This window comes from Salvelinus sp. IW2-2015, linkage group LG24 (genome assembly GCF_002910315.2).
Source record: "Salvelinus sp. IW2-2015 linkage group LG24, ASM291031v2, whole genome shotgun sequence".
NCBI lineage: Eukaryota > Metazoa > Chordata > Actinopteri > Salmoniformes > Salmonidae > Salvelinus > Salvelinus sp. IW2-2015.
Genome location: NC_036864.1, coordinates 9228723 through 9241168, shown reverse-complemented (window position 1 = coordinate 9241168; position 12446 = coordinate 9228723). Strand labels below are relative to the sequence as shown.

The 12446-nt window shown below is 41.6% G+C and overlaps 1 protein-coding gene across 1 annotated transcript in view; it reads right to left on the bottom strand.

Annotated features, from left to right (window-relative positions):
* Window positions 1-1160, bottom strand: part of LOC139022936 (C-type lectin 1-like) — a 4037-nt gene extending 2877 nt beyond the window's left edge. The window contains exons 1-3 of the mRNA XM_070434723.1: window positions 795-1160; window positions 215-312; window positions 6-51 (exon numbers count right to left, since the gene is read on the bottom strand). Of these exons, the coding sequence (XP_070290824.1) occupies window positions 6-51; window positions 215-312; window positions 795-1128 (478 nt within the window). The 5' untranslated portion in view covers window positions 1129-1160. The remainder of the gene's footprint in view (window positions 1-5; window positions 52-214; window positions 313-794) is intronic.
* Between the last annotated feature and the right edge of the window lie 11286 nt (window positions 1161-12446).

The following is a 12446-nucleotide window of genomic DNA, read 5'->3' as shown; positions in this document are numbered from 1 at the left end:
CCAGCGCAGGTCTTTGATGAAGTTTCCGTTCTTAGCAAACTCCTTTCTGATCTATGAGATATGATCAAACTAGATAATGTCAGCAGCCCTCATTTTAATTGAGTATCCTAAATGTAATTCTTTGTGATGTCAAGTTTTATTCATAATCATGAGAAGAGTGAAATGAGTGAGCATGACGTTGATTTCTGATGTGGGAGATGTAGGACTACTGTACCTGCTCCAACATCTGTTCCTTTACCACTGGGTCATTGAGGTCAGCTCCTGAGATAGATTTCAGAGACATTCTTACAATGGTCTGCTTGATTCTCTTTTCTAGAAGGACACAGGAATGGTAAGATCAGACAGCCACTCAAATGATATTCAGCTTATTTGTCTAAAAATAATTCACTTTTCTTCCAATGTCCTTTAAAGACTATAAATTACTTTGTAACTGTGTAGCAGCAAGCCTCTGTGTTCTATGTTTACCAGTATGGAACTATTATATCATATTAGAAACCACATGAACAAACATTTTCATTTGTTCCTAGTGAGATTGGGGAGAGAGAGGTGGCCGGAATAGGGTACATGTAGCATCTCAATGTCCCATGTGACAGTCCCTGTCCCTGTATTACATCCCCCAATATCCCCAATGAGATGGCAGTCTTGTGGCCTGGCTGGTCTAGCGGTAATGACACAGCCTCTGGAACACATGTCTATAGTGTCAGAAAAGGTTTTAGTCCAGCCTAGTGCCTTTGATGCAACCTCTGCCTATATTTTCCTCTCTCTGTCTGTTCAATAAAAGATGGCAGTCTTACTTCCAGTGCAAAGGAACGGTCTCTTCAGAGAGCAGTCTATCTTGTCCAGGGAGGTGTGTTCTGTCTGTCCATGGCCCTTACGGGTCAGGGAGCAGCAGTTACTAGCACCCAGTTGAGGCTCAGACACACAGTATGGAAAGAGGTCCCCATTGGACCACTGCCACATTCTGGTAGAAGTGTTCCAGTAGAGTCCGATCCACATATCATACCACTGTGTCTTTGTTATGCTTTGGAATGCTGTGTAATCCTCTTGGGTGAGGATGCTTGCTAAATCATCTCCATTGGCTCGGCAAGCCGTCTGTGCCCTCTTCCACGTCAATAAACCTCGACCCATGTAATATTTAAGCTCTGAGGAATTGTTTGATTGTGTGCCTAAGGACAGAAGATAAACAATTGTCCTAAAAATGTCCTGATAGACAGACATTGATGTTAAATAAATGTACCTAAACGGTTGTCAAAGGATACTGTACYTCATAAAGGTGACATGATTTGAAATGTACTATGTACTGTCCAAGGTGTTAAGAATGATTAACCCCCTTCAAGTAAAGTGTTTTCATTACTTTGAAGTAATAGTTTACAAATATCAGACAAAGGAGAGAATGGATGCAAAATCAACTTACTTTTCTGGCACACAAATTGACATGGATTTATGCAATCTCTCAAACCCCATACTTTTTCTCTTTGTCTATGAACAACACACTTTGCATTTGGTGGATTCCAATAGCCCACTCTGGGACAAAAAGCATTGTATTGGGAGTGGACCCAGACAGCGTCAGTGAGGCTTTGTGCTGACACTGTTCTCAGAGCTGCTATCTGGTCCTCAGCATTGAAGATGTGGCAGTTTCCTTATATACTCCCCTGCAAACTTCTGGCTTTCCGCCTGCTCCTCCCTCACTAAACCAGAGTAAACACTTACTCTACTGCTGAACCTGTGTGACAGAGCAAAAAGACGGGCTGATTCCTCATAGAAACTAAGACCAAAAAATACAGAACTTTTGGGGAGTTTTCACTAAAATAAGTAATCCATAGAATGAATCCTTTAGAGGAAGGATTGTTACATAACCTGAGTGTACAAAAACATGCTCTTTCCATGACATAGACTGACCCAGGTGAATTCAGGTGAAGCTATGATCCCTCATTATATCACCTGTTAAGTCCACTTCAAATCAGTGTAGATAGAGGGGAGGACAAGTTAAAAAGGTGTTTAGCCTTGAGACAATTGAAACATTGTTTATGTGTGCCATTTAGAGGGGTGAATGGGCAAAACAAATATTTAAGTGCCTTTAACGGGTTATGGTAGTAGGTGGCCAGGCACACCTGTTTGAGTATGTCAAGAACGCAAGCGCCGGGTTTTTCAAGCTCAACAGTTTCCATGTTATCAACAATGTTTATCACCCAAAGACATCCAGCCAACCTGACACAACTATGTGAAGCATTGGAGTTAACATGGGCCAGCATCCCTGTTGAACGTTTTCGACACCTTGTAGAGTCCCAACGAATTGAGGCTGTTCAAGGGGAAAGGGGGTGCAATCATAATAATACTCTACGTCCATATCAAAGTTCCAGACTGGGATCTCTGCTACTTTTAGCGTTATGGGATTCAGAAATCATGTTAAACAATATTATTGCACAAAGAGTGAGTCCATGTAACTTATTATCTGACTTGTTAAGGATATTTTTGCTTCTAAACTTATTCAGGCTTGCCATAACAAAGTGTTAATATACTTGACTCTACATTTCAGTTTTCATTTTTGATTAATATGTAAAAAATTTCGATAAACATGTCCACTTGGATCTTAAAGGAAGCCAATAGAGCCAACATGTCACAAATATTCAAACTTCAGTAAGATATTTCTCAATTATGCTTCAAGGTACAATGCCACAATACTGTTATATTCAACAATCCTTCCTCCAAAGGACACCTCTATGGATGAAATTTTAGTTTCGGTTTGGTAGGAATCACCCCGACCTGACATCAATGTTTAATATAAAACTACTTGGATTAAAAGGAGCTGAATTTTTGAAGCTCAATAAACCTCCTTCATGCTAATGTTGTTGTGCTAGATCACTCCATCATCTCAATTTAGAGCTCATTTACAACTCCTTCACTGTGAACGCTGAAAACATGTTTAACAATTGTAAGTAATATGTGAGCAGGTTTTATATTGGTCCAACCTTCACTGCAGCCCTTCCTAGTGTAACCAGATATGATTCTGGATAGTTTGTCATAGTTGGTTGACCAAAGGTATGCTTTTATAGCAAGGAATCTGTGTTTTGAAATACAAGACAATACTGATGCACTTTCCCAGTCATTTCTTGTTTTACATAAAAAAATTATAATCAATGTAATTGTAAACAAATACTGTTTATCATTTTGATCTCATGCACAGTCAGTCCATGAGAGAGGTGACATTTCTCTAGCCACATCCTTCAACTATTTACAGAAAGAAGTGGTGCGACCACCACCCAAACAGGCAACCCAAGTACTCAAATAGATTATACTCTTTAACCACGTAGCTGAAGTAKGAACACYSRGGGTTCTGAGTGCAGGCAAGCTGGCAATGATGGYGGTYCCGTTCATACACCRTCAGAATGTCGTTCCCAGCAAAGTCTTTGTCAACCAGGAATSCCTGTGAGCAGTGAGCTGTTGAATAGGGGCAAATGTGGTTCTCAATTAGATTACAAGTACATTATTTAAAAGACTAGCACAAAAGTGACAGAAATGGCCTTGTCCATGCTSAATATTACAATTTAGATTGATTTACACTAAACCATGAAGGATACGTCTTATATAGCATATTAGCATGTACACTCACATGGTTCACCTGCTCTGGTATCACTGAAGGACTCATCCAAGGACTGCTGGGTAAAGAAGAGGTCAGGGGCTGTACCTGGGCAAAGAAAACAGTCTAAACATTCTCATCCTGTAAAAAGAAAGATCACAAAACGTAATGTGTATGTTGTATATGTTGCACATGTATAACTTGTACATAGATAGTGAGATCTAAAAACATGGATATGTGTTACAGTAGAGCAAATAAGGTAACTATATCAGCATACTGTGTGGTCAGTATACAAGGTCTAATTGATGGGCTGTTTTTAGTTTAAAGATGTTGGGGAAAAGGGAATACAATTCTTACCCAGAAACAGTGCCAACACTGTTGGGAGCCACATAGCCACTGAAAAGATGTAGAAGGGGCAAAAAGGTGTTTGTCTGTTTTAGAAAATATTTTATAAAGATGTATAAGAAACAAGATGATATTAGGATTTTATGATTGAGGAAAGAGATATTGAATGCAAACTGTTATGGAAAAGAAGTCTCTCGTGACAGCCTTAACATTGAGCAGCTGATTTGTTTCTGGATGAACGAGATGAATGTAAAAACTACAGTATGTAAAATAGCCAGTGGATTTAACTATGCAAATAGAGTATGATACTCTGACTAATTTGACAGGGAAAGAGTGACTGAAGYGRCTTGATTCAACCTTTCTCCTCCCCCTTCTGTCCTCAAGAAATATGAAACGTTTGTGGTGTTGTGATGCTTTTAAATATTCTTATAATGAAATAAAATAAACTGTTTTGGACGATTTGGAGTGAAATCAGGAGTAACTGTACCTTTGTCTTTCACCTTTAACAGGAAAACATGTTTTTTGCTCAAATTCTGCTCAAATTGTAATGAGGCATCAATCTATTAATGCCAATATTTGACAAAGTGACACACAATCTTGTGTGTCATTGTAGTGGGTTTAGCTGCAGACTGTGTGAGCCAAAATGTATGTAGGACTAAGTGCTGATATATGAGTTCAATTCCACCCAAGCTGGCTAGGGATCATAAATTAATTCTCTGTTAACTATTTAAGGAAAACAATACATTTTGCGGACAGAATCCCTTTTTTTTTACTTGACCTATATAGATTACAAACAAACAGTACCGTATGTCATTGATCAAGTTTTAAGTGATATGAWAAAAATTATAGCTGGCATGCTGTTGCAGTATTACATGCCATTACATAATCACTTTAAAACAAAACACATTTTCTGACTAGTTCTCTGCTTGATAAATATTACATTATGCGAGTCACTGTGATCCAAACTAGGCATATTTACTAGATAACAACTTTAAAATAATGCTTTTTGACACCAAAATATCGGTCATGATGTAAGATGTTATACAGTGATGAAGTGCTTGTAATATTCCATTAGTAAAAGTAAAATGAAACCTACCTTTATGGCTCCTCCTCTCTCTCTCTCTCTCTCTCCAAGGCTTGTTTGGTTTTGATGAGCAGACAGGTGGAGAACTGTACTGTAGCCGGAGTGTTTATAAAGAGGATCTGCTCTCCTCCTTCTTTGAACACACCCTTGTCTCAGTCAACCTCATCAAGCCTCTCTGCTGTCTTGCTGAAAGATCCTTCTAGAAATAGTGAAATGGAAAGGGCAAGGGCAAGGGCAAGGGGGATACCTAGTCAGTTGTACAACTGAATGTCTTCAACTGAAATGTSTCTTCCACAATTAACCCAACCCCTCTGAATCAGAATGGTGTGGGGGGCTGCTTTAATCGACATGGACCCACCAAGACTGTGTTTATGTCCCTATATTGTAAATCAAACAACCTRAAAGGGAGACTCCAMTTATGCACATTGAGTAAATTGTATTTAATAAATATGTTGTAGCATAGCATGTAATAATGTTATAATTTATTTTTAGTATCACTTTATATAATTTTTAAGATCTTGTAGGAGCCAAAACATTTGAAAAATTCCCACATTTCCTATATACTTTTACATGAAGATAACAATTTATTTTTGGTTGGCATATGACCAAGACAAGAGTTCCAATCCCCATGGAGATATACACCGAGGGCACAAAACATTAGGAACACCTGCTCTTTCCATGACATAGACTGACCAGGTAAATCCAGGTGAAAGCTATGATCCCTTTTTGACGTCACTTGTAAATCCACTTCAATCAGTGTAGATAAAGTGGAGGAGACAGGTTACAGAATAATTTTTAAGCATTGAGACAGTTAAAACACAGATTGTGTGTCTGCCATTCAAAGGGTGAATGGGCAAGACAAAAGATTTAAGTGCCTTTGAACGGGGTATGGTAATAGGTGCCAGGCACACCGGTTTGAGTGTGTCAAGAACTGCAACTCAAAATTAGGAAGGTGTTCCTAATAATTTGTCCACTCAGTTTAGAGAACCTGATATGTCCTGCTCTTCATTTGATTGGTAAATCAAGACTTTGCGCTTAGGGAAATGATGGGTAAATCTCTGTTGAAAATGTTCATGTCAGTTCTTCCCCTGTAATGGTATTACCCTAAATCTGTCTTTCTGGAAGAAGTATACTATTTTTTGGGCCCTCTTGACTAGGTTAGGTTTCCTTTGGTAACTTTAAATAACATATCAAGCAAGCATGGCCATTGCCATTTGTCTTTTAAGGTCATGGACACACATATCACATTACAATAATAAGGCACAACTCAGTGTTCAGAGCATCTAGGTGAGGGAAAGCATAGGGGCCCCAGCAAGACCAATCAATCAGTTTTATTTACCAGTATTTTAAATCTCCACTAGAGGAAGTTCAAGATCAGAGGTCAGTTGATCAAAATTAGACAGCCAGTAGCCTGTACATAGTACAATAAGAGCATACTGCAGTATAATTACAATTAACCCTGTCTATGCCTTTGGCTAGAAACTTGCTGTTTGAATATATGAGTATCATAAGACCTTCAGTGATTGTATATTAAGTCCTGTTTCATATGTGGTACCTGCAAGGCTATGGCAGCCTAATACCAATTGGTGTTAACAAAGTGCAATATAATTCTGTATTTCCCAAAGCATAGTTCCTGATAGATTATTTAGTTGGAGTTTAGTGTTACAAGTAGTTAGTACGTGGTTTTACTTCCCTGTCTTTTTGTCAATTTGGAAAATGCTAAATGACATCATTTAAAATTGTAGGATGTCAAATCTTTTTGAACCTTCACTAACTGATTCATGGTGTTTGGTTTATCAAGGTGAATAATGTATAACAGCCATCAACTACATGAATAAGGGCAATAACCCCACACCTCTCCCCTGCTATCCATGAGCCAGTGTTTATGACTGTAATAGCTGACCAGTCAACAAACCATGACACAGGGAAAACTCTAATGATATCCAAACGTTGATTAACTTGATAACATGGATTCTGTCATTCTGTTACACTACAAGAGTTTGTTTCCTTCTTTACAGTTCTTTGAACAATGCCACCTGGAAGTGGACAATTCATTCTACATTGTTGTGATTTGTGTCTCCATCTCACAATTCTTGCTGGAGGGTGAAAAATATGGTAATACCATCTTCAATGCTGAGGACCAGATAGCAGCTCTGAGAGCAGTGTCAGCACAGAACCTCACTGATCCTGTCTGGGTCCACTCCATTACCATGCATTTTGGCCCAATCTGGGATATTGGAATATCACAAATGTAATGTGTGTTGCTCATGAACGTATAGCAAACGTATGGGGTTTGAGAGATTGCACAAATCCATGTCCTTTGTTTGACAGAAAAGTAAGTTGATTTTTCTCCATTCTCTCCTTTGTCTGATATTTGTAAACTATACTTCAAAGTAATGAAAACACTTTACTTGAAGGGGGTAATCATTCTTAACCCTTGGTACAGTACATAGTAACATTTCAAATAATGTCACCTTTATAAGTTACAGTATCCTTTGACAACCGTCTAGGTACATTACTTAACATCAATGTCCGTCTTTTCAGGACATTTTTAGGAACAAATGTGTATTTTCTGTCCATAAGACACAATCAAACTCAGAGCTTAAATATTACATGGGTCAAGGTTCAATGACATGGAGGGGGCACAGACGGCTTGCCGAGCAAATGTAGATGACTTAGAGAGCATCCTCACCCAAGAGGATTAAACAGCATTCCAAAGCATAATATGGACACAGCAGTTTGAAATGTGGATCAGACTCTACTGGAAGCACTTCTACCAGAATGCGGCAGTGGTCATGGGGACCTCTTTCCTGATGTGTGTCTGAGCCTCAACTGGGTGCTAGAAACTGCTGCTCCCTGACCCGTAGGGCCATGGACAGACAGAACACGCCTCCTGGACAAGATAGACTGCTCTCTGACCCTAAGGGCCCATGGACAGACAGAACACTCCTCCCTGGACAAGATAGACTGCTCTCTGAAGAGTTTCTTTCCACTGGAAGTAAGAATGCCAGCTTTTATAACAGATAGAGAGAGGAGAAGACAGGCAGAGTCGTGTCAAAGGGCCTAGACTGGTTCAACCTATTCTGACACTATGACATCTGTTCCAGAAGCTGTGGCATTACACTAGACCAAAACAGGCCACAGATTGACATTTATTGGGGTTATTGTGGGTAAGACAGGACAGAGATGGCATTTTTAGCCCCAATAGGGTCCCATTGCAGCAGAGAACTGTCACGTCTCGGACCACAGAAATGTCTACCCAGTTCAGTACCCTAGCTCCGGAGTTCCAACATTAATATCTCATGCTGCCCTCCGGAACAATCATCAGGACCTGTTTCACTTAATTCACAACACACGTTTGGGCGCTCTTCAGGGTGGAAACAGCTCGTTAATATGTCATGACCAGTGTACCTTTTCTGAGCTATTTGTCTCGTCTCACTGCGAATTTTACGGCCTTCATTACACTAAATACAATTCTAGATATATTGTATCATATATGTAATTACACCACACGTGACTCTATATATGTCATTGTACAAATGCACTAATATAACCACCATGAATAAATTATAAAAATTGTACAAAAACCGGTGATTATATAAACTGTACTCTTTTTTCAATGCAACTTGTAGGATACAAATATGGAGTGGAGAGAGGAGCAAATTTAGTATTCTCATATGGGTATTTTTTCGCGTGCTAGCTTTGGATCGACTACACTCTCGTTGTAGAGTATACCTTTGGGGTAGTTCTCCTTTTTCTCTCTTCCGCTCTCTCGCTTCCGTTGGGGCGCACGCGATGTAGAGTTCTTCGGCTGGTGTTCTGCATTACGCCCTTCTGCACGTTCATGCCGGGCGAATCTCACCGGTATTTGTGCGCGGATGTTTTCTTCTCCCCATGGTTTTTTCTTTGCTGGCAGATTGGCTACTCAAAATGTCGTCTGTCATGGATTTGCCGAAGGTGGGGGACACTTTGTTTTGCTCATTCAGGCCCCTATTGTTTCATCAAGGTTCTCTCTGCGTGGAGATATTTCTTTCTCAGGTTCATGCCGATCGGTGCTGCTGCCAGACGTTCGATCTGCATCACTGTGGTGTTCCTCGGCACGCCACAATCTGGCTCTGTGTTTCCTCTGCGTCTCGCCGAAGCGATGAACTGCAACGTCTGGCCGTGGCAACTTAGGATAGTCAGGACGTGCGTTGGTGTCACTGGGTCTCCACAACATGGGCACTGCTCATATCTAATTGCAATTTCTCTCTATTATCTTTGCTAATCAGTCCTGTCTCGAAGAAGAGACCACCAACTTGTATCCCTGTCTCGCGCGGCACAGCTTGAGAGAGGATGGATAGGTTCACTAGAAACAACATAGTCTCATTGTCACATTCTTACCTCTAACTTTTGGATTCCGAGATGCTTAATGTGAATCCCTGGGAAGGAGAGGTACAGAATCCGCCTAGACCACAGTAACCTAGGTATTGCTATGTAAGTTGTTCCCCACGAGTAGCTTCTAGGGTTCAAGAACGTCCAGTAGAAGATGATGGGCGGCTTGACAGGTCGCGGACATCGGTTGGAAAGTGAGGCTCATTGCGCATCTGAGTGGGTTATCCGGCACGCAGCAATCGATGTGTATTCGAAGAGCAATGCACGGTCTCTCATGGTTTTTGAGCATAGGGCCAAGTTATCCGGAAAAGGAGGCCAAGATGCTTGGTATGGCTCATGTCATGAGGACGGTGTGGAGGTGGCATTTCGGTTTGGAGGTTTGAATAGCACGTTTTGGCAGAATTAGTTAAGAGCCAGGACTAGTATATATACCACCACGAGAAGAATAGACCAGACATTAGTCCAGTTACGTAGCGGTCACCACCCGTCTGGGTAGGAAGGGTGTGAATCGATCGACCTTGCCGAGAAGTAACAAGCGAACTGTCGACATAAGCCACGAGTCACGCATCAGCCAGCAGCAAGAAGACGAGATAAATTGATAAACACAGAGGGAAAAGAGCTTGCGGATTATTGCACAACCTGGTGGCGCACGCGTCCTAGTAGGAGCTTCTGCCGCTAAACGTCCGACAAATAGGCCTCCGTTATCTGACAAATTCTTGAACTCTCTTTAAACTGTTACTTTGCCTCACGCCTTAGGAATAAAGTAAATTAAAGATTTATCTTATTGGTTACGATGTTAAGATTATTCCTACAGAGGAAATTAACATATTATATTCGTGGAGGACTCAGACCAGTTACCGGTTTTGAGTCTTTGAATTGTGTGTCCATCCTTATTTCTGGACGACCAACCGTCTGTTAGTGAACGCTTTTTTTCTAAGACCTCGGTCAGGGGCGCCGTAGCTATGGAACAATTACTTCGACCCCGGTGGCAATTTTCTTATATGACCTGGCCCTGATTATTTGTTAAACTAGCGCTGTCTTTTGAGGCCTTTGTTCCGTGTGGCCAGCTTATTTTGTAGAGCCAGGCACTGAATCCGTTATGATTTTCATTTTATCGTTAAAACGCATACCTTTAGAACAGGCCCTTCAGAAGTGGATACGAGCTCATCTGTCTAAAGTGGACCAGCCCATCTTGGCTATAAAGTGAACCAGCCCACTTGTCTATAAAGTGAAACAGCCCACTTGTCTAAAGTGGACCAGCCCACTTGTCTAAAAGTGGACCAGCCCACTTGTCTAAAAGTGGACCAGCCCACTTGTCTAAAAGTGGGACCAGCCCACTTGTCTAAAAGTGGACCAGCCCACTTGTCTAAAAGTGAACCAGCCCACTTGCGCTAAAAGTGAACCCAGCCCACTTGGCTTAAAAGTGAAACCAGCCCAATTGTCTAAAGTGGACCAGCCACTTGCTAAAAGTGAACCAGCCCACTTGTCTAAAAGTGAACCAGCCCACTTGGCTAAAAAGTGAACGGCAGCCCACTTGGCTAAAAGTGAACCAGCCCACTTGGCTAAAAGTGACCAGCCCACTTGGCTAAAAGTGAACCAGCCCACTTGGCTAAAAGTGAACCCAGCCCACTTGGCTAAAAGTGAACCAGCCCTTGGCTAAAAGTGAACAGCCCACTTGGCTAAAGTGAACCAGCCCACTTGCTAAAAGTGAACCAGCCCACTTGGCTAAAAGTGAACGCAGCCCACTTGCTCAAAGTGAACCAGCCCACTTGGCTAAAGTGGACAGCACTTGTCTAAAAGTGGACCAGCCCACTTGTCTAAAAGTGGACCAGCCCACTTGTCTAAAAGTGAAACCAGCCCACTGTCTAAAAGTGAACCAGCCCACTTGTCTAAAAGTGAACCAGCCCACTTTGTCTAAAAGTGGACCAGCCCACTTGTCTAAAAGTGGACCAGCCCACTTGTCTAAAAGTGGACCAGCCCACTTGTCTATAAAGTGAACCAGCCCACTTGTCTAAAAGTGAACCAGCCCACTTGTCTAATAAGTGGACCAGCCCACTTGGCTAAAAGTGAACGCAGCCACTTGGCTAAAAGTGGAACCAGCCCACTTGCTAAAAGTGACCAGCCACGCAGCCAGCCCACTGTGTCTAAAAGTGACCAGCCCACTTGTCTAAAAAGTGGACCAGCCCACTTGTCTAAAAGTGAACCAGCCCACTTGTCTAAAAGTGAACAGCCCACTTGTCTAAAAGTGGACCAGCCCACTTGTCTAGTGGACCAGCCCACTGTTGTCTGATTAAGTGGACCAGCCCACTTGGCTAAAAGTGAAGCCAGCCTTCGGCCTAAAAGTGGACCAGCCCACTTGTCTAAAGTGGACCAAGACCAGCCACACTTGTCTAAAAGTGGACCAGCCCACTTGTCTAAAAGTGGACCAGCCCACTTGTCTAAAAGTGGACCAGCCCTGCCAGACGGCCAGTCCGCCCTCTTCAGAGCTTAGTGAGTCTTAACTTTCTATTCAATATACACAGAATACTAAGCAAGGGGCTCCATTCAAATCATTTCAAACAGTAAGTTACAAAAGGTGCTAACATATCTGAATTATTACCTTCTCAATTGAATAAGTCTACAGTGTTTATGTTTTTTTGGTTTATAGTGGTTGGGTTCAGCTTATTATTGAGGAGGGTATTAATGAGATCCTACAGCACACTACCCCTTTTATGCATGATCCGCTCGGGTCTTGCGTCCACTCTTCCCTTCAAGCCCTAACCCGCCAGTACATTGTTACAAGCGAATAAAATTGGAGGTAATTTAACCAGTTTGGAAAAATGCCCAATACTCCATCTGTGTGTTTATATGGAAGAGTTCTTGGTGTGGTTTGTTCAGAATGCGAACTTATGCTATCCTGTGAGAAGACAGGGGATCTGAAGAGATTGTAGTTTATAAGAGTTTCTCACTCCTCACCTACTCTGCTGAAGACAGTTCGAAACTATTCTATCCGAGGAGATTATGTCCTTGAAAAATCAGCTAGACACCTCTTCTCCACATCCACATACCCACTGACCAGGATGAGAC